The sequence below is a fragment of the Gossypium raimondii genome, chromosome 4 (assembly GCF_025698545.1).
Source record: "Gossypium raimondii isolate GPD5lz chromosome 4, ASM2569854v1, whole genome shotgun sequence".
Classification (NCBI taxonomy): domain Eukaryota; kingdom Viridiplantae; phylum Streptophyta; class Magnoliopsida; order Malvales; family Malvaceae; genus Gossypium; species Gossypium raimondii.
The window spans coordinates 41388325-41409157 of NC_068568.1; the positions used below are offsets into that span (position 1 = coordinate 41388325).

Sequence of the window (20833 nt, forward strand, 5' to 3'; positions counted from 1 at the left end):
TTCAAACAAATTGCTCCATCTCCCAATGTAAAAATATATAGTTAGTGGTAGATTAGGAATTATGGGACAATGTATTTCACTTACCATCATTGTATCCTTCTGGTACTAACTACTTTTGATAAAGTATACCATAACTTAGAATCCTTTTTAAATATCTCATCCCATTATTAACTACATTTTAGTGTTCCAAGTTTGGTTTACATGTAAATTTAGCTAGCACCCTTACAACATAAGTTATGTTAGGTCTGGTGTAATCATTGGCATACCTCAAGCTACTAATAATATATATATATATATATATATATATATATATATATATTACATACATCTTGATAATTCTCTATAGGAAATAAATGCACGTTTGGATCAAAAGAGAGCACCAAAGTCTAGTCTAAAAACTTAGGTTTTTTATTAAAAATTCAATATAATGAGTTTTGTTTAAAAAATACTAGTTAAAGTCTTTGTAACCCTCATGCCAAGAATTACATTTACTTCTCCTATGAAGATTATCAACATATAAATATGAATTGTTATCTAATTTGTACCAATCACTTTTGTTGGTTTTAAAACCATTAAAAATTAAAGATAAGTCAAATTTCACATGCGAGATTTATTTTAAACCATTTAACCATTTACGCACTTTATTTTCATTACCTGGCATAACAAAGCTCTCATGCCCCATACCATTTTTTTCTTCTAACTTGACATTTTAAAAAAAAGTTGTTTTTACATCCATTTGATGGATTATCAAATCATAGATGACAGCAACTCTTATTGATCTTATTCTGCTCAGGAAAAAATGTACCTTTTTTTTTTGTCTAAAGCCTTTGACTACTAGCTTGAATTTATATTTATCAATCACACTCTATTGATTTATAGCCTTCTACTAGCTTTCAGGTTTTATTGGCAGCTAACATTAAAATCAAGAAAAGAATAAGTGATAGGATGTTCTTAAACATTAAATTTATGATAATTAAGACCAAAGTCTTGCTAGTTTTCCTCTCACTCGCAGATTAATTTTCTTTAACCTTTTCGTCCCCTTTTTACAGATCTTGTCAATCATTCTCAAGCCAGCTACTCAGTTCACTAAAAACGAAATCAAAGATTATGAATAATGCTATTGAAGTTATTAACTTCGTTGCTCCAGCTCTTCATTAACCTTTTTTCTTTTTGCAGTATTGGCATCTTACATATATTGAACATGATACAGTAATATAACCCTTCAAAAACCCCTTGAAATTTTATACAGACAACACTCGTATCCGAGTTGGAGTAGCATAGCATGTCAAAACGTAAAAGCTAATGCAATGTCTAAAGAAGAAAACAAGAGCATAGGCATTAGGATGCACCTTATATACATTGATATTTCCATCACAGCAACCCCTAAACCCCATAAGTTTTCTGAACCATCTTGGTCAGGGCATTCTAAAATTCATGTAAATCAGTATGTAAAGCTAACAGACACATCAGATTCATACCAGACAGCTTTCTGTCATATACATGTTATAACTGAACTAAACTAATCCGATTAGATTGTATTCTTTCTAATATCCGAGACTAGTTATCTTATTGAACTCCCCTAAATATTAGTTTGTGATATCCTCGAAAGTGAAGTTGTGCATCTGAGAGATTCAGTAACACTGGTTGAAGCAGAACAGGAAGCTTCTAGGCTGGTCTTCTTCAGTGGCTTTTGGGGTTTCCACTACGTCATCTCTTGCAGCCATCAATGAACTTGTACCAGGAGACTCCGGTGGCAATACAGCATTTTCTGAAGTCGTTCTCTTAGGAGGCATCACAGGCTCGGGTGGTGAAATGGTCGAGAGATAGTGTAATAGCATCTGTATGATTTGGCTGAAATTGGGCCGAGCATTTGGATCCTCTTGCCAACATGAAGTCACAATTGATGCCAAATCTTCCGGAAGGTCCTCGGCACTAGGCCTGACATTCTGAAACAACATAGTTAAAACTTAGACCACGATGCCAATACCGGAATACCATAGTTGCATTTGAAGAAACTTAATCGTATATGAGCTTATTCTTGGCAAACACAAACTTTGAACAGCTTTCAAGATGCATGCTACTCTAGCATCATCGAGAACTGGACACTCTCCAAATCACTTATGTATAAGATAAGGTAGAACTATCCAGGTTCAACAGTGGTCAGGTAATTTTCGACCATAACATATTAGTATTACGGTGATATTCATGGTACATAGTATCAGGCGAGCTTTTCAAAGGCAGGCTAACAAGCACATACTCAAGAAATCATTAATAACAAAAAAATTTTATAAGAAAAAGACTGCACATCATTACCTTAAAAGCAGCTGCATAAGCCGCTTGTAAATTTGACATGCCTTCAAAAGGCAACTTGTTATGGATGAGTTCCCACAACACAATAGCAAAGCTGTAGGCATCCACCTTATGATTGTAATGCTTTTTCTCTCCCTGCCTTAGTGTGACCGTGCTATAAAGCTGTTAACATATGTAAAAGGGTCGGCATCTCAAAAAAAAAAAAAAATCTGAAGGGAAGAAAAGTCGATTTTAAGTTCTGAATAGGTCAGTACATTACCTCAGGAGCCATCCAACGATATGTCCCGGTCTCAGCAGTCATCATTTCGGTTAACGATTCTTCCCTGGCTAAACCAAAATCTGCTAGCTTAACTGTCTTATGGTCTTCGGTCAAGATCAAGTTCTCTGAGAAAAGAAGAAATTATCAGGATCATGCATACCTAAGAGAGGTGACAGCAATATTGCATAAATTTCATTAAAGACTGTTGCTACTTTCATTTACTTCAAGTTAAATTTGCTGTTGGAATCATAAATAGCATATTCAATCCCTCCAACACCTACTATATGGCCCAATAAAAGCATTGGTGAAAACAACTAGGGTGTCAGCAAGCAAAATAACTGGATCTTGCAAAACCCCAAATGCCACATCTTGAACGTTAAGCCATCTTATATTATGTCAAATCGCCTGCGCGCCAATCATCTTACGTTTATCATTATAAGCAATAGATCTTTGGTACATGCATTGGTATTTCAAAGAAAAACTTTTTCTTTTTCGTATTTCTTTTCGAAGGTAAGTAAATTATACTGATCAAATTATCAGTGGCCCCATACAAATATGGAAAACAGGACTCATCAGTTGTAAACTCTTAATGGTGGATAACATAACTTGCAACACACACCATTGGTTATTTTGGATTCCTTTTGCTGTTTTACGAGTTGGACTAGAACAATATAAAGGAACAAAAGCCATAAAGCTGTAAACACCAAATCTTACAGATACATGGAGACAAAAATGTAATTAAACATAGAAGTTTTAACCTTTTCTAAGAACACTACTAAATCAGGCTTATAAACACACTAGTCATACCAGGTTTCAGGTCCCGATGAATGATTCCATGGGAGTGTAAGCATTCCATTGCACGAGCGATATCAAGTGCAAACCCAATCGCTACACGCAAGTCCAAGCACTTCGGCCGCAAATTCAGAAGGTACTTACGCAATGTCCCACCTTGTAAGAGCTCAGTTACTATGACCATGATAGGCTCCTTGCAAGCTCCAATAAACTGGAAACAGATAAAATCTCTGATAACTAAGATATGATATGAACCTATTTCCAATTGATATAACTTACAAACTTCATGATTTGCAGATATTCATTAACAATATCCACACACGCACACACAAAAAAAAAAAAAAAAAAAACATAAGTCAGCAACAAGAAATTAATGGCATATATAATAATTCAACAACCTTCACTAGATTTCTATGTTGAACTCTGGATAACATTGCAACTTCCCTTGCAAACCTTCCTTCTCTCCTTGCAATCTCTTCAGGGGTTTCCCCTCTTCGAACAACTTTAATAGCGACAGTCTCATCCTTGTATCTAAATGCATTCAATGGATTAAATTACACGAGATAACCGTTACATAATAACAGCTACAGATAATCAAATTATCAAGAAACACAAGCTTTTTGTTCTTCAAAGTTGATCAAAAGGTCAGACAGGATGAAGTAGAATCCAAAGGAAATTGACTTACTTTCCCTCATATACTTTAGCATGAGCACCTTCACCAATCTTAGGACCAACAAAAAGCTGCTGAGGATCAATCAACCACTTAGCATCTAAATTGAACTCTTGAGTTGAAAAAAAATCATTTCCAGACCCCATACTTTGAAACCGCCCTTTTTAAAACAAGAATAAAACAAACTAAATCTATTGAACAAACAATAAGGTACCCTTTCGAAAATCCCGCATTTGAAGGGAACATGAAAAGCTCAGAAACTCAAACTTTTCATAGCTGAAGGGCAAAAAAAACAGAGGAAACAAAGGACATGCCTTTGCCTACATTAAAGAACCTAAAGCCTGAATTTTTACTTTTTTTTTTAAATTTATTTTCCCAGCTTTAAAACAATAAAACCATCCCAAAAATCAGGGATTGTAGATCCAAAAAACCATCAAGAACTGCCCTTTAATGGGAGGCAAGGAATAAAGTCCCACATGTTCTCAGCAGACAACCCGCAACAAACAAAAAATTTAGTAAAATAAAACGAATATGTAGTAATAGAAAATTGAAATATATAAACCCAGAGAGAGATAACACACAATAGAAAAGACCCTTCAGCAAACAAGCAAGTGCTGACACAAGAAAATAATTTTAAAAACAAAGATAAGTTTTTTTTATGGGACGTGAGCTGAGTAAGCAAAGAAATGAAATAGTTGAATTATATTAAGATGAAGGAAATGAAAGGAAGAATTATTGGAGTACCGGGAGCATTAATGGTGGGATAAGAACTGGTTACTGGCTATTGATAAGAGACAGACACAGAGATTATTTAATTGTTGAAAGTTATTGTAATAGAACTACGGAAGTGCAATGAAAGCTGGGTTCTTTTTTTTCCCTTCTGATTTCCTAGTGTTATTCCTTGTGAATCTTAAACAATAGCGATTTCTATTGTTTGTTTCTTGAACTAATTTTGTATTTGATCATAAACCAAACATGAAAAAGTAACAAATCAGTCTGCATAAGGTTCATGAGATGGCTCATATCATATGATGAGAATGAGATTAAATAATTGTTGATTAAATCCACTTTCTTATGAAACCATGCACTGAAAACAAATTATTAAGGCAGTTGCTCTCTCTTTCGGTAGGGCTAGATTGTTTTGGGTGTTTTATATAATTTCAAAACCAAAGCTAGTACAAAATTTGGAAGAGACATGAGATTGAGAGTTGGGTATTTTCATGTGATGCATTCTGGTGGTGTTGGATATAAAAAGGATAAGTAGGGCAGACATGTTAGCTTCTTCCACCTTCCATTGCTTCTCACATGTCTCTTGTTAACCTTTCCTTATTTTATTTATTCTTTACCTTTTATTTCAGTATAATCATATATTTCACAAGTATATATCTATGTTTTTCTCTCTATTGTATTTTATGGTATTTGTAGAATATATAATAATTGTGGGACTAATTTCGGTGATATTTTTGTTTGAGCCTATTTCGTCCAAGTAAAATTTAACTAACATGGTCTGTTGAGAAGATTGATTCCAGTGTTAAACGTAATAGATATGTTAATCTTTGTAAAGATTTTCTACGCATTGAATGATTAAAAGCTATATTCATATTTAAATAGATATTTCAAGAAAAAAAATCCAGGCAACATAGCTAAAACTGCCAAAACTCATAGTCATGAAATGATCAGGCCTCGTTCTTTGATCGTCTCAAATAAAAATGATAACAATGAACAAAAACAGTTGCTAAAATGTGGCCTAACATTACATTAATGTGGATCTATGATTGACAACAAGCTTGACTTATCAAAGCAAATAAAAGAATAGGCTAATCTCAACGACGCTTGTATATACAAGGCTTCAACTCTGGCCATTCAATTTCTCTCCCATTTGAACTTTTGTTTTCCTACAATGGAAAATATGAACAGAGGTTAAGGAACAATGGATATGAATGGAACTACATATAATTCTTGCCATGCCATCCCATATCAGCTTTGTTTACTCGAAATCTGGTGCAAATGTCAAATAGTGGTATGTGTTTGGTAAGTTTTTTACATGCATTTGAAGGATCCTTGGAAGGTCAAATCTCATACCCATATCTAAAATGTGTCGGACACAGACGTCAAACACGAGTACTTCAATAAAAATGGAAAGTCGGAACAACACAATAAAGAGAGAAAAAAAAGTCACTAACCTTTTTCTTGAAGTATAATAGAACAAACATCTTATTTGAGAAATCCTGCAAATAGGGTTGAATTGAATGAGTTAGCTAAGGATAAATGGTATGCTTTGATGTAAATAAAAGGGTCCATATGTAAGTTACATAAAATCACAATTAGGTACCAAACCTTGTATTCGATTACTCCAATAGAGCGGTTATATAAAATGCTAATGTTATGTGATAAAACCAATATCAAATTGCCATTCTCAAGCCAAATATATATATATTTTAAATATTAATGCCATCTTAGTATTAGTCAATTTAGTCCATTAGGCTAGTTTGACCAAATTGTTAAAGGGCGTATAATTTTAGGGTTGATTTTACATATTAACCGATAAAAGAAAGATAATAACCTTCAATGCTGAAGTAAATCCCATCTCACAAACAGCTTTTGAAAACATATTTGGGTCTGCTCCTCCATTATTTGGATCAAATCTGCTCTTTACCTCTGCTATCAAAAGCCAACCACTGTGAAGAACCAAAACAAGTGGGTTAATTAACGAAAAACTCATTAAAAAAAGGGTAACAACAAACATTAAACAATATATTAAAGCTCAGCAAACCTTGGCTTAAGAACTCTACATGCTTCTTTAAGGTAACTAGCATAGTTCGTCCCCATCAATGAAAGGCAAAAGACAGCAACATCTACCGATGAAGGACGAAGTGGTGTCTGCCAGAAAATTTCAAAAAACAATCAATTACTACACTGAAAGCACCCAATACTTTGTGTTCTCAAACATTCGGACACATATGTGCACATGTAGAGAGGCAGAGATTCTTAAACTCTTATCTTCGATCCATATAGAACAGCTTGCATTCATTGTCGAAAATGAAACCTATAAACGGAACCATCTACTTGTCGTGTTTTCTTTCATTTTAAAAGGTAATTAAACTAGGTATTTGGTTGTATGGTATCCTATGGAACCAATTTTGAATCAGGCAACTTATAGTTGCAGGCAGACAGTAGTTTTCTCTACAGATACTATATAACCGATAGCATATGCAGTATACCTACTGATGGATCAAAATTATGTAATAACACTCAGTGATGACAGCAAGGACTCATGCAATGATCATAACAAGCTTGTATAAAGGATGAAGGAGGGGCTTACGTTTGACATATCACAAGAAATTACTGAAGGATCGTTTGAGACAAGATCGATCGAGAAAACTTTATTCTTCACATTTTTTGCAACGCGTGCGTCGCCTGTGATAAAATTGAGCAGGATGACAATGGAAGAAGAGCCAAAACAAGATATAACGGATGTAGTTAAACATTTATAATGGATATGAGTTCAAGAAATTATCATTGCAATACACAAAGGCAAAATCCAGTTAACCAAATTCTCACCACATCCAAAATCAGCTACGATCAAAGAAGAACTACGTTCCTTCAGCCATTTTATGATTATATTGACTGGCAGCTCAGGCCAATGTGACATTTGCTCTTGATATCCTGCATGGTACTGGCCAAGTGAGCAAAATGTATAAGTCCAGAATGCAGCTTCAATATCAGACTTAAGAACATCAGTTTGAACTTAGAACTACCATTCATGAACCATGAATGACAAGGAAACAAAAGGCAGTTTAGATGCATCAACATGGTTACATAACAATAATAGTTCAACACCTATTTGGCCTAGCACAAGCATAACAAACGAATTCAATGCAAAGATCCTACTAGAAGTCATTGCAGCTGAGTTGTAAGCTGTCTAAGGATTCAATTTCAGAAGCAAATAGTTATCACAAGAAAATATATAAAAAAAAAGACATGTAATTTCATGGAATGCAATTGAATATCATACAGAAGCTAAATAGAAGAATAGGAATAATTTTAAAGCTTACCATGTCAAACAATTCTGGGTCTTCCTTGAAATAGTCCAGTGCTTCTTTACCACTAAGAAAACACAAGAAACGAAGCTGAATTTGCAGTACTAAGTCGAAAAGCTACAACTTCAATTAAAAATTAACTAAAAACAAAAATAAAGCACCGCTTGTACATAAGGCAAAGAAACAAAACTTCTCTCTTTTCCTCCTTTGGACTTGAGCAAAACCAATACGCAACTAAATTCAAATAGAAGAGAAGTGAAAAGAAAGAGAACATACGTGCAAGTGTAAAGCTTTTCATTGATCATCCTAAAATGCCCACCAGCTAGCCTTGCTTTCATCTGCATATTGAAATAAATCCCATAAAAATAAATCCAATATCAGATATATATTTAAATATATGCGAATACATATAGAAGTAACCTTGTCAAGAAAACTAGAGGATTTTAAGGAAGAAGAAGAAGATTGATGGGCAGGGTTTTTTTGTTGATGGGTCTTTTTGTGAAGCTTTGTTGAGTGTTTAGGTAGCAAAGATGGTTGGGTTTTTTGGGGTTTCTTGTGTTTCCCCCTTCTCCGCTTTCTGCTTTGTTCTTCTTTCATCGTGTCTGGTTTTCTGCTCTATTCTTGACAGCTTCCAAAGTCCTTTGCTCTTAGTTTTAAGACAAGGGATTCATTCCTGCAGAAGAATTGGGCGAAGGTTTTTGCAGAGGAATTGGGCTGTTTTCAGCCATTCTAAGTCAATACATGTGTTTTTGAAGCCCAAATATCACTGCTAAAGGCTAATCCGAGAGGACCAACAGAGGAGTTGCCATATAAGCTATTAAAACTGTCCATGAGTCGCCCAATCGGATCTTGGGTAAGAGATCGCCTTGGCTCCACTTTACTTTTATTTAAATATTTAAATATTTATTTTTAATTATAAAAATATATTAATATTAATAAAAAATATTTTTTAATACTTAGAATAATAATGGACACAAATCGGAAGAGTTGTTTCGCGTCAGCTTGTTATTATATTTGGAAGCAACGGCGTTGGTTCTACGAGTTCAAAAAGTCTAGAAGTTTTTTACAAAAAATTTTGAGAAAATTTTGATAAATACAATATCAGTTCACCTAAAGATGTAAGACCAAATCGTGTTTCAAGAATAAGTCATCATGATAATTGAAGCAGACATAATCATCCAAAATCAAGTTTAGATGACCCTTGGATCCAAACTTATTTTTAAGATAAAGTTTGATTACTCTTAAATTCAAATCAAATCAAATTCTCGCCAAACTTAACTTGAAGATCAAGTCTCAAGAACCCTTGAAGTAAACCACATCATTCCTAGATCAAGTTTAAATGACCCTTAGATCAAAGTTAAATCGGAGAAAAAATTAGAGTTTCTTTTATATTAAAAATTGTAACTTTTTCAAAGTTCATAAATAAAATTTGACTCCAAATCTTTAAAGTCAATATTCAATTCAAAATTTGTGTACACTATTATATGTTATTTTTAAACTAACATATGTGTTCTAAGTATGTAGTTTACATATGCACAGCGTGTGATAAAATTTCTAGCATTAATAATGTTATTGATTAAGTTAGTGTCACAATTTAATTTAATTATTTTAATTTTAATATTATACATATTTTATGTGTCATTATTAATTAGCTTCAAATATATGTTTTATTATTTATTGTATGTTATTTTCAAACACACATATGTATTCTAAATTCGTGATTTTCACACATATACGCATGTGATAAAATTTCTAGTGTTAATTGATCTACAGAATAGGGTTTTGTTGTTGTGCCCAGGGATTATGGGTGAGCAAAAAAATCGACCAAACCGAAAATCAACCCAAATCGAAGTCTTTTGACGATTTATGGAATGTAAGTTCAAAAATTGGGATTACCTTAAATTGAACCAAATTCTATTTTTTATTTAATATATAATAAATTTTAATTTATTATGATATAAAAATAAATATTTTATATTTAAAATAGTGAAAGTAATTTAAAAGTTGTTAAAAGAATTATTGATTTTTAGAAATATTTATAGAAAAGATATTGAAATTTTGTCAAATAATGTTTAAAAGCAATAAAACAAAACTATTTTATCAAAATAAATCTAAAAATATCAAAATCAAAAATTTATTTGAAAAAATCAAAAATCAAACCAAACGAATTTATAATGAATAATTTTAAAAATTTATAAAATTTAAAAAACTCAATCGAACCAAATCGATATCACCCCTACCAGGTACATTACCCTCCGAAAAGTGTTCCATTATTATTGCTTGTTCGATGCTAGCTTGAATGGATTCTACAGTGTTGACTTTGAGTTGGGCGGGAGTTGGAAGCCTCGTAATGAATTAGGGGCTTTCGATTCGAACAATATGGTAGCTTAGGTCCCCCGTGGAACCCTAGCAATGTCTACGGGAAATGTTCGGATCAAAAAAATGAGGGATACTGGACGGCATGTCTCAAGCATCGCCCCTTACTCCTCCTAAGGTAAGGAGAGGACAAATTGGATATATGATAAATTTTAATATCAACATATTATATAATATTTAGTGGTAATGCATATTTAAAAATGATTTTTTTAAAATATTTAATAATATATTATTATAAAAAATATAGGAGTTAAGGATTGATATGAAATATTAAAAGAGTGAAAATGATGTAAGGTAGGGTTAAGATTAGATTGGATGAAATGAGAAATACACCGAAAGTTTGAAAAGAATACCTAAGCCTTACAATAGATTTGTTTGTTTGCTTGCAATTTGCCTACCCCTTATCTCTCTTACCTACCTACCCTATTCCTAACACCATCTTACCCTTTTTTTTTTTTTTAATTTTAATATTGATAATAATTAAATTATTTAGGTATTATAAGTGAATTTAATTTTTATTTTTATATTTTTCAAAATTTAAAATTTCAGCTCTTATTTAGGTGATAATCATTAAAATCATTAAGACTAAAATTTAATTAGGATTAAAATTTTAAAATTAAAAATACATTAACTAAAAATAACTAAATTAAAATATAATAATATAAAAGTAATAGTAAAATGAAGATCTCTAGGCCAGTTTGTAAATCTTTTAATGTAATTTTATTTATAGTAAAATTTGTAAAAAATATTTAAATATAATAAAAACATAAGACTTATTTAAAAATATATCAACAATTTTCCAGTATTTATGTCGATTAGAAAATTTGAAAATAAACGATAAAATATTGGAAGAGTTACCAAGAAATATAATATAAAAGGGTATGGGCCCTCCAAGTAAAAATTAAAAATGAAGGGGAAATTTTTACAATTTGAACATTTTCATTAGGGGTGTGAATGACGTGGACTCAATATTTTCCCATCACTAATAATGAAAACAGACAAAATTTAGATTTCAATAAACCAATTAGAACCGTTGATTATTTTAAAATTTTCCTTAAAAGATCACTGATGTACGTGTCAAACTTCAATGAACCTAATCCTCTGAGATTGAGATTCTTCCTCTTCAATGGTTAAGCACCTCTGACTTAGTATACTATTTTTAAATTTAACATATAAAAATAAAAGCATCTAAACAAAAATATTTAGGAATTTATTTTAAAATCAATTAAGCAACTTTAAAAAAAAATTCTTTGAATGCCTTTAAACACATATTTTTTTTTATTTTAAGAGTTTGAGAAAGGTAATAAATATTTAAAATTAATGAAAATGATCATTAAAATAAAAATTTTGATTGATATTAAATCACAATTAATTTCAAAATTATTATGAAATCTTGATTGGCATCAAATTTGGATAATAAGGGTAGTTAAGAGCAAGAAATATTGATGTAGTGAAATAAAAATTGGTTGAGAATAGACATGGCAAAGTGAAAGAAAGAAGAAGTAAAGAGAAAAAATCAAAGACAAAACACACAACATCAGATGTACAATGAAAGAGACAGACAGAGAAGGAAGACAGAGTATCCAATGACAAAAAGCATTACAAATAGTTAACATTTGATGTGTTTTCTTTGGATATCCTTCATTCATTTCACCATAACTTCCTCTTCTTTTTCTTTTTCTCTCTTCTAGACACACGTATTCTTCATTCATATTCAATTTTTAATATTCTTTACTTCCTTATTTCACAGCTTTCTCTCCAACTTGGGAGTTGGTGAAAAGTTGGGTGTTCTTCATAGTCGAAACTGATATTACTACCAAAATCTTCCATTTCTTTTCTTTTTATTCATTAAATATATATATATTCCTTATCATCACATTCACAACTGTAAATGTAAGTTCTAATTTTTTGTTTATCTAATGTGGGTTTGTCGTGTTAACTTGTTCTTTTATTCAAATATGAAATCTTGATGTGAAAATTTTCCTGCTTTTCTTGTTTGTTTGCATGTTTGTTTTACTGGGGCTTTTTTTTTTTTTTTATGTTTATGGTGTAGCTGGAGTGGAGGAAAGGGAAAGTAAATCCATTTTCAAGTAGCATAAGGGCCAGATTAAGGCCAAAAGCTATGCCAATGAATCTAGTTCATGATGTTGATGGATTGCCCAGAATTATACTCACTGAACCAACCGGTTCATCTGCTGAGGTTTGTTTTGCCTTCTTTTCCCTGAATTTTTATCAACAAGAAATTTAGAGAAATTTGCAGTGAAAAAGGAAATGGCCAGGTGAATCTGAAGCAATAGAGTGAAAAGTAGGGAAGATTGATATTTTAACGGTGAATATGGTTATCAGATATAATTTTACTTTGAGATAAATATCTTGTTTTAAAGCTCAAGTCCTTTTTTATTTTAAAGTTTACATAATTAAACAGGTTAGATTGAATCTGATTATCAAATAATGGGGTTGTTGCTATGATTATAACTCTTGAATTGATGGATAAAAGTTGATAACATTTCGAAAGATGTATGTGTGTGTGTGGATGTGTTTATCAAATATGTTAACCATCTTTCTCCCTTTTCTTTGCTACTGGAATTTTCTATCAGATTAGTACATAAAGGGTGCTTCAAAATTGACATAAAAGAGTTTCAGGTGCTACTCTATGGTGGACAAGTTGTTTCATGGAAGAACGAAAGAAGGGAAGAACTGCTTTTTATGAGCAGCAAGGTGAATTAATTCTTCTTTTATTCTATATGTTTTTCGATCTTAAAATGCTGGTGTTGTCTTTGTATTTACCTGTTTTTCCTGTGATCCCTAGGCAAATTGGAAGCCACCTAGAGCCATCAGGGGAGGTATACCCATCTGCTTTCCTCAGGTTAGTATATACCACGGAGTTGGGAGAACCTTAAGCTTAGAGACATTCTTGAGGGTAGGGTAGGGTGTATGTTCTTTATTTTATTGCTGGTTGTTGCAGTTCGGAAATCTTGGTTCACTGGAGCAGCATGGGTTTGCACGGAACCGAATGTGGTCACTGGACAGTGATCCTTCGCCTTTGCCTCCTGCTAACAACCAGTCATCGGTGGATCTTATATTGAAGTCTACAGAAGAGGATCTAAAGATCTGGCCCCGTTGGTATGCTTGTGTATCCTGTGTTCTTTTGAGATTAAATGTGGAAAAGCAGACTTCATGTATGCACTGATGAATGTTGATCACCCTGCAATTTTGCAGCTTCGAATTGCGTCTTCGTGTAACTCTCAGTGCTGGCAGGCTGACGTTGATCCCTCGTGTGAGGAATATGGATAACAAGACCTTCTCTTTCATGTTCACACTCTGCAACTATTTTTCTGTCTCTGACATCAGGTTGGAGCCATGATTTTTTGACCGCTGTTTCTTCTTTTTCATGCAATAATGGCCAGAAGGTTTTAAATGTTGAACTGCCCTAATTGATATAAATTCGAACATGAACTGTAGTGATGACATATCAGGACAGCTTTGCTCATTTTTTTGCTTTATTTTGCTTATGCATTATGCATTGATGATTGAGGAAGAAGTTCCATATTCTTTGCTTAGAAGAGTCGGAAAACTCTGTTAAATTTGCAGTGAAGTGCGTGTGGAGGGCTTGGAGACGCTCGATTACTTTGACAATTTGAATAACAGACAAAGGTTCACTGAGCAAGCTGATGCAATCACTTTTGATGGCGAGGTAGTCCTCTCGTATTTTCATATCCATGTGTAAAGCCTTAAAACCATAACTAAAAACATATAATTATTATGCTTTAGTTTGAAAGAGTATATTTGAGCACCCCAACAAAGATTGCCATCATTGACCACGAGAAGAAGAGGACATTCGAACTGTGGAAGGATGGGATGCCGGATGCAGGTTCATTCAAATTTCTTAAGTTACTTTGCTTTTGTAATCCTTGATTCTTTCCAAGGATCTAAACATTCACTTTGTGTGCAGTTGTATGGAATCCATGGGATAAAAAGGCTAAGGCTCTGCAAGATTTAGGGGATGAGGATTATCAATCCATGCTATGTGTAGATTCTGCTGTTATAGAAACCCCGATCATCTTGAAACCATTTGAAGAATGGAAAGGCCGACAAGAGATCTCCACAGTCTCCTCTAGTTATTGCAGCGGACAGTTGGATCCCCGGAAGGTTCTTTACGGCTTTCACTGAAACTCTGGTTCAGAGTAAATCAAGGTTTTCTCATGATTCAAATAGTTAGTCCTATTTGCTGTAAAATATAAATGCACTTCGTTGTGTAGTAGTTGCCAATATAGGGCATTTCACATTGTCTGAGAGGGATTATATATATATATATACTATAAGTAGATGGAAAACTTTCTCACTCTTACATATTTTGGCTAAAGATAACCATTTTAGTACATCTATAGATGAATTGAAGTATATACATAGCAATACTCCACAACTGTTGTTTTGAAACATAATGGAAGATTATTGAGGATTATGTTCATTGCACACCCCCTATTTCTTCGCTTCTTCCCATTGAATACACTGATAGAAGAATCCTTGTTCTCGGTCCCACACAATCCCTGCTCGGAAGTACATCTGCTTCGATCGAAGATTTGTTGTTCACAGGTACTGGTGGATACAGTCTCAATGTCTTGCACAATGCTGCATGTATGTAAACAAACTTGTTCAGCTCTCTTGCACTGAAACACACCATCTTCCCATCATTACTTTCTGGACAATTGGCTTTGATCTCTTCCAAAATCTTGTTTTCGACGGACGGATGTGATGTGATGAGCCAGAAAAATCATGTGAGTCCTATGCTTCTGGTTTTCCCAAATCACACATCTGATTCGTCTTCCACTAGATAAGCTGTCAACAAGTCGAACTGATCATCGGCCTTCGGATCACCTTAACTGCTCTTATCTCGATGAAATGCAGTCGTACACAAAATCATCCACAATTCCCAACCCTTTGCTCAGCTTTTTTTCCTCACCAAGTTGAAACCATTTCTGCAATCCCCAAACCATTTGAGGCACCACATTCCTATAAAGCAAAGCCTCCTCTATGTAATCGTAAGTGAAGCACATCTTTGAGGTCAAGTTCAGTTCCAAGCCTCAGAAAATGTTCGAGGACCGGGATGAGACTTCCCTCGAGCATTTGTAAGTAGGCTGCATACTTCTTGTTGTTCTTGGTTAATGACTGCAGCACCTTCCTTTGCCTCTTCCATACGTGTGAGTCCAAAGTGAGAATTCCTTGGCCGAAGGGCTCAAAGATTTCCCTGAACTCTGCACCTTTCTCAAATGTTTTCATGGTTTCTTTGTAAAATTTGGTTGAATGTTCATAGGATGGGTGATAACAAAGTCCAAGCTTGGAAACCAGAGTCCCTTGAACTTGAACGCGCCCCCATAGAACTTACGCATGTCAGTGAAAAAATATAAGATTCCTTCTGCATTGGAAACAAGTGCAGGCAACAGGCCAACAATAGGCCAAACCTTGACCCCTGAGTTTTGGTTTCTATACCAATGGCCAAGAAACAGGTAAAGGACAATCAAGAGAGTCGCTACAAGCATGTCCACTGCCATAACTTTTCTTATCTTTTTTTTGGAACAGGTTTTGTTTTTTATTGTATTTATGGTTGTGATGCTCCATGGCTTTTCCAAGCTGCTCTTTTATAGAAGAACCAAAAAGAGTCTCTCCAATAAACCAAAAAAGACATGGTTTCATTGATCATAGGACCCCGAGTGAGATCATATCTGGCTTATCTTATTAAAATAGCCTTAAAAAGTAAATAATTATAAAAATTATTTAAGTTTAAAAACAATCACCCAAATGACATTAAATGAAGGTTGGGGGACTTAATGGTTGGTTCCACCTTGATTTTTAACCCAATTATTGCCTTGTTATTGTGTCAAGCTTAAAAAAAATTAACTTTTGGGGTTGGGGGACTTAATGGCCGGTATCCTTGTATTTTTTTTTCAGACGGTAGCATACTGGTATACATTTATACCAGTATTTGAAAAAACAATTGGGTTGGGGGGTGTAAGTGGCCGGCACCACTTTACACAAAAATATTTTTTTTTGTGCTAACACACTGATGGTCGGCACCCATTTTACGAGATAAAAAAATTTGGGTTGGGGGTACTAGATGGCCGACATCAGCTTTTTCGGGGATCAAAATTTTTTTTCAAGTGTTAGGGCACCGATAGCTGATACCCTTGTACCCGATTTGAGAAAAAAAATTGGATGCTGGGACGCTGATGGTCGGCACTCTTGTACCAAATTTCAAAAAAAATGTTTTTTGTTTGTTTTACCAGTTGAAAATCAATACTAAAAATTTCAGTTTTGTTTGTTGAGGAGGAAGTAGAAATTGTTGAAGATGAGTTTCTAAATTCTGCTTGTTTATATTCATTTTGATGGTGAAATGATAAATACAGCTGAAGAATGTTGTGTATTTCAAAGTCGGCAGAAAATCATAATGAGATTCAACAAGCTTGTGTTGCTAGCGAATTTGAAACAGAAGATCCGTAAAAAGATAGCTACCCGTTGCGGGAAGCAAATGTTGAGACTGTTTTACAAATTTTCAATTTCAACAAATCCGCTGAAGTTCTCGAAAATGGATCTTGAAGATGATGATGATGATCTAAAGGCAATGACAACAATTTATTGTCCCCTGTTGAGTTGTTTGTGGAGATAGCTGAACCGGAACTTGTTCAAGTTGTAATTTTAGTAAGCCAGCGTTCGAGAATTGATTTTGATCTTAATGTCTTCTAGGAAGATTAATCAGGTTGTGGAGGTTCACTGCAAACTCCAAAAAATCCAAACTACGGTGGATGTTCGTACAACATTCCAATCCCGTGTCATCGTCTAAAGATTCATCCAGAGGTGTTGGCCACCATAGAAGATAGTGATGAAGGGTCCGGTAATAAAGGGTTTAATAGTGAAGATTTTAGTGACCCTGATTTGAATGACATCCTTGAAGACATAGACGATGAAAGCCCGGTGGAGGGTGAAGATGTACATCCCCATTAGGCCGAAACACGAGATCCGATATAGTTATCCACAGTAATTCAGGGGCCTTCATAAGTGATATACCTCCTGATGCAACGCTTGCACGAGTTCTCTGAATATCCAGATTTAGTGTCAGCTTACCTACTGGATGAAGAATTGAAAGTTGAAGAGTTGTTCGTAGGATAACAATTCGATAACAAGAAAGACTGCTTACATGCAATAAAGTAGTACAGCTTGAAGTTGTCTGTCGACTACAAAGTCACGAAGTCAATGCAATCTTTATATGTCGAAGAATGCTGGAAATCCTTAAATGGCTATAAGTGGCGTATTCGAGCTACATTAGTACAACGGACACAGATGTGGACAATCGGAAAAATAGAATATCCTCATACATGCACGGCCGCTCATATGTCTCAAGACCATCAAAAGTTGAATGCAAAAACGATATGCAATTGCATCATCCCCTTGGTGAAAGACTCGCCCACCATCCCTGTATCTACGCTTATTGCAGATATGCAAGCTCGATTCAAGCACAAGGTTTCCTACAGGAAGGCATAGTGGACGAAGCAAATGGTGATGTAGCAGTTATATGGTGACTTTGATGTGTTATACAACGAACTACAAGGGTGGGTAGCTGTGATGCAGGAGTATGTGCCGGGAACGGTGACGATTTGTAAACATTGCCGTATAGAGGCCCGGACGGTGAGATAGAACCTGGGAAACGAGTTTTCCACCGATTTTTTTAGACGTTTGAGCCGTATGTTAGGGCCTTCCCTCACTATAAACCGATGTTGCAGGTGGACGAAACCTGGCTCTACAGTAGATACACACAAATACTCCTTATTACGGTTGTACAAGACGACAATCGAAATATACTTCTTATCATTTTTGCCATTGTGGAGAGTGAGAACTTTGAGTCTTGGGAATTTTTCTTGTCAAATATGCAGAGGCACATTGTCAGGAAAGACAGCATTTGCCTAATCTCGGACAAATCAAATGGACTACTTGTTGCGATAAGGCGTTTGAAGGTTTCATGAAGGTTCGTTTATTGCATTCGACACATCGCGTCAAACTTCCATAAAGAGTATAAGAATAAAAAAATAGCATAAAGAAATAATGATAATGGGTAAAAAACACTGTTCCAAAATTGATCTGATCATATTTTATTTTTTGAATCTGTTTGTATTTTTTTCCAAGATTTATCAATTTGTAATTTTAAATTTATTTTTTCTAAATTTATAACGGTGTAATTGTTTAAAAATATTGATTCAAAAATGCATAAATAGGGTACGAGTTAGAACCGCGAAGATTTAGGCAAAGGTTCGCGAGACTTGAAGCTCAGATGACATCATTACTAGAAAATTATCATCTCCGTTAGTGGTTGGGTAGTATGGAGAATTGGCAGTGGAGTCTAAGTTACGATGATGGGTTTTGGTATAGTTAGATGACAACCAACCTCGTAGAGATGGTTAACTCAATCTTGAGGCATATACGTCATTTGCCAGTTTCTGTTGTTTTCTCAGAAACATTTTATAGATTAGCCACGTTAAGGATGGGGCTGAGACAAGTAAAGTAGATAGAGACCGGGCACGTGTACGTTGAGGGCATCCAAAAGGCATTGAAAGTAAATGCGAATAGAGTGCGGAGGATGAACACAGAACTGTATTCGCGTGACTTGGAGACTTTCCGGGTTCAAGAGCACGTCTGCCGTCGCTTATGGCTTTCGCCCAGGTCATACACAATTGATCTACGAAATAGGCGTTGCAAGTGCAGGTTGTTCCAAACTTTTCAATATCCATGTGCGCATGTTCATGCAGCGTGTGCACGTGCAAATCTAGACATCGAACAATTCATAGACGAAGTTTACATACTGCAACGCACATTGCGTATATAGGACAATGAATTTCCAATAATGCCGAATGTCTCCAACTAGGAAGTTCCGCCGCTTGCTTTCAAGATGTTGTTTAACCGCAATCTCCGTAGACATCCTAAAGGTCGACCACAGTCGACAAGGATTCAAAGTGGCATGGATGTCAGGGAGACGGGCGAACCTAAACAGTGCACAGTATGACGAACATTCGGTAACAACCGATCCACTTGCCCACATCGTATCTATGATCTAGCATGGATGTCTAGTGATTTCTTAATTTTCCATGATTCAATTAATGTATAAATTAAAGTATAGATAATTTTCCATGATTTCTTAATTTTAATTAAAAAATCAATTTAAAGATTAAATAAAAAATAATTTAATACGTTTCAATTATATAGATTATAACCAACTTATAAACCAATTAAAGTGTAGATGATTTCAATTAAAAAATAAAAATTAAATACATAAAGTTTAACTTAATAATTAAATTATAAACTAAAAATTAATTGAATTTCTTAATTTTAATTAAAAAATCAATTTAAAAATTAAATAATTAAAGTTTAACTTAATAATTATATATTAAATTAAAATTTAATTGAATTTCTTATTTTTACTTAATTTAAATAAACTTAATATTTAATTGAAAAAAAAAAGGAAGGGAAGGGATGGTGGGTGTCGTGCCAGTGTCGGCCCAGAGGTCAGAGCCTAGAATGGCCATTAGATGGCCGACTTCAGGCTTAGGTAGGCCTGCTATGTCAGGCTATGCATGTGGTAGCCGGCGTTAGCCCTGTCAGCGAGGTCACGGTTCATTAGTAGTTAGCGTCAGGCCTGCATCGATGTGACCCGACGGGCACAGATCACGGTGCTCTCAGGTATTTTTTTCCTTTCTTCTTCCTAATTATTTACTTCACCCTCCCTAATGGTCTCCCTACTATAAAATCCCCCATTTGGACCCCAACTGTCCCAACACCACAATTTCCACCGCCGATCACCGCAAGTTCCACCATCGATCACTGTCAACCACCGCCGAATGTCGTCAACCACAGTCGAACGCCGTCGACCACCGTCGATCATCAAATTTTTTTCCTAATTTTTTTCGATACTTTAAATATGTTAGTAACTAAAATATTTCAATCAAAATTAATGGTTTTTCAGTTTTTATTTTATTTTTAATATCGTTCATGATAATTTCTTTGATTTTTACGCGGATATCAAAATGGTTGATAAATTTCTTCTAAAGTATGACAACCACATTGCTAAATTTGTTCACGATAAGGTAAAATATTCACTAATTGACCTTGAACAAAACTTACAATAATTTGTTTTTTACCAATAAATAAAACTTATTATTTTTACTATTTCTGCAGGAACAATACCATGTTGTCAGACCACAACTCCATAATCCAAAATATTTTCTAGATCAGAGGGTTCTACCGTATTTGAATGTCGCGGGGTCTGGGGTAGTCGCGTACATTCAAATTATTGATCTTCGGGCCAACTTAATATCAGCATTGGTTGAACAATAGCGCGCTGGAGAC

The 20833-nt window shown here is 34.4% G+C and overlaps 3 protein-coding genes across 5 annotated transcripts; 1 reads left to right on the plus strand and 2 right to left on the minus strand.

Moving 5' to 3' along the window:
- Positions 1-1215: 1215 nt before the first annotated feature.
- LOC105779751 (serine/threonine-protein kinase STY13) lies at positions 1216-5026 on the minus strand. 2 transcript variants are annotated; one of them, XM_052629630.1, is made up of 7 exons: positions 4776-5026; positions 4047-4102; positions 3760-3892; positions 3377-3572; positions 2570-2694; positions 2314-2472; positions 1216-1946 (listed from the first exon to the last, which is right to left on the minus strand). In XM_052629630.1, exons 1-7 carry the CDS (start codon positions 4782-4784, stop codon positions 1632-1634), a joined length of 993 nt encoding a protein of 330 aa, XP_052485590.1. In that variant the 5' UTR covers positions 4785-5026; the 3' UTR covers positions 1216-1631. The 2 variants fall into 2 exon arrangements, with proteins under 2 accessions (XP_052485590.1, XP_012459120.1); XM_012603666.2 differs by lacking the exon at positions 4776-5026 and having other exon boundaries at positions 4047-4756.
- Positions 5027-5693: 667 nt separating this feature from the next.
- LOC105779753 (ribosomal RNA-processing protein 8) lies at positions 5694-8819 on the minus strand. The gene is made up of 9 exons (XM_012603670.2): positions 8492-8819; positions 8348-8409; positions 8087-8138; positions 7593-7707; positions 7354-7448; positions 6805-6911; positions 6595-6709; positions 6215-6259; positions 5694-5926 (listed from the first exon to the last, which is right to left on the minus strand). Exons 1-9 carry the CDS (start codon positions 8666-8668, stop codon positions 5855-5857), a joined length of 840 nt encoding a protein of 279 aa, XP_012459124.2. The 5' UTR covers positions 8669-8819; the 3' UTR covers positions 5694-5854.
- Positions 8820-11944: 3125 nt separating this feature from the next.
- Positions 11945-14795, plus strand: LOC105779752 (putative glucose-6-phosphate 1-epimerase). 2 transcript variants are annotated; one of them, XM_012603669.2, is made up of 9 exons: positions 11945-12340; positions 12501-12647; positions 13091-13165; positions 13257-13313; positions 13413-13570; positions 13667-13798; positions 14039-14141; positions 14219-14318; positions 14400-14795. In XM_012603669.2, the coding sequence occupies exons 2-9, from the start codon at positions 12570-12572 to the stop codon at positions 14615-14617; spliced, it is 921 nt and encodes a 306-aa protein (XP_012459123.1). In that variant the 5' UTR covers positions 11945-12340; positions 12501-12569; the 3' UTR covers positions 14618-14795. The 2 variants fall into 2 exon arrangements, with proteins under 2 accessions (XP_012459123.1, XP_012459122.1); XM_012603668.2 differs by lacking the exon at positions 11945-12340 and having other exon boundaries at positions 13045-13165.
- The last annotated feature ends 6038 nt before the right edge of the window (positions 14796-20833 follow it).

What these genes read in the sequence shown, in the direction of transcription:
- LOC105779751 (XM_012603666.2), bottom strand. Translation starts at nt 4,177, where the DNA reads ATGGGGTCTGGAAATGATTTTTTTTCAACTCAAGAGTTCAATTTAGAT. An exon ending in AACATAGAAATCTAGTGAAG is followed by an intron (nt 3,573 to 3,759) that starts GTTGTTGAATTA and finishes ATCTGTTTCCAG; the next exon opens with TTTATTGGAGCTTGCAAGGA. An exon ending in TCATCGGGACCTGAAACCTG is followed by an intron (nt 2,695 to 3,376) that starts GTATGACTAGTG and finishes TTCTTTTCTCAG; the next exon opens with AGAACTTGATCTTGACCGAA.
- LOC105779753 (XM_012603670.2), bottom strand. Translation starts at nt 8,668, where the DNA reads ATGAAAGAAGAACAAAGCAGAAAGCGGAGAAGGGGGAAACACAAGAAA. An exon ending in CCTCTAGTTTTCTTGACAAG is followed by an intron (nt 8,410 to 8,491) that starts GTTACTTCTATA and finishes TTCAATATGCAG; the next exon opens with ATGAAAGCAAGGCTAGCTGG. An exon ending in TTTCTTGTGATATGTCAAAC is followed by an intron (nt 6,912 to 7,353) that starts GTAAGCCCCTCC and finishes ATTTTCTGGCAG; the next exon opens with ACACCACTTCGTCCTTCATC.
- LOC105779752 (XM_012603668.2), top strand. Translation starts at nt 12,589, where the DNA reads ATGATGTTGATGGATTGCCCAGAATTATACTCACTGAACCAACCGGTT. An exon ending in TGCTTTTTATGAGCAGCAAG is followed by an intron (nt 13,166 to 13,256) that starts GTGAATTAATTC and finishes TGTGATCCCTAG; the next exon opens with GCAAATTGGAAGCCACCTAG. An exon ending in CTAAAGATCTGGCCCCGTTG is followed by an intron (nt 13,571 to 13,666) that starts GTATGCTTGTGT and finishes GCAATTTTGCAG; the next exon opens with CTTCGAATTGCGTCTTCGTG.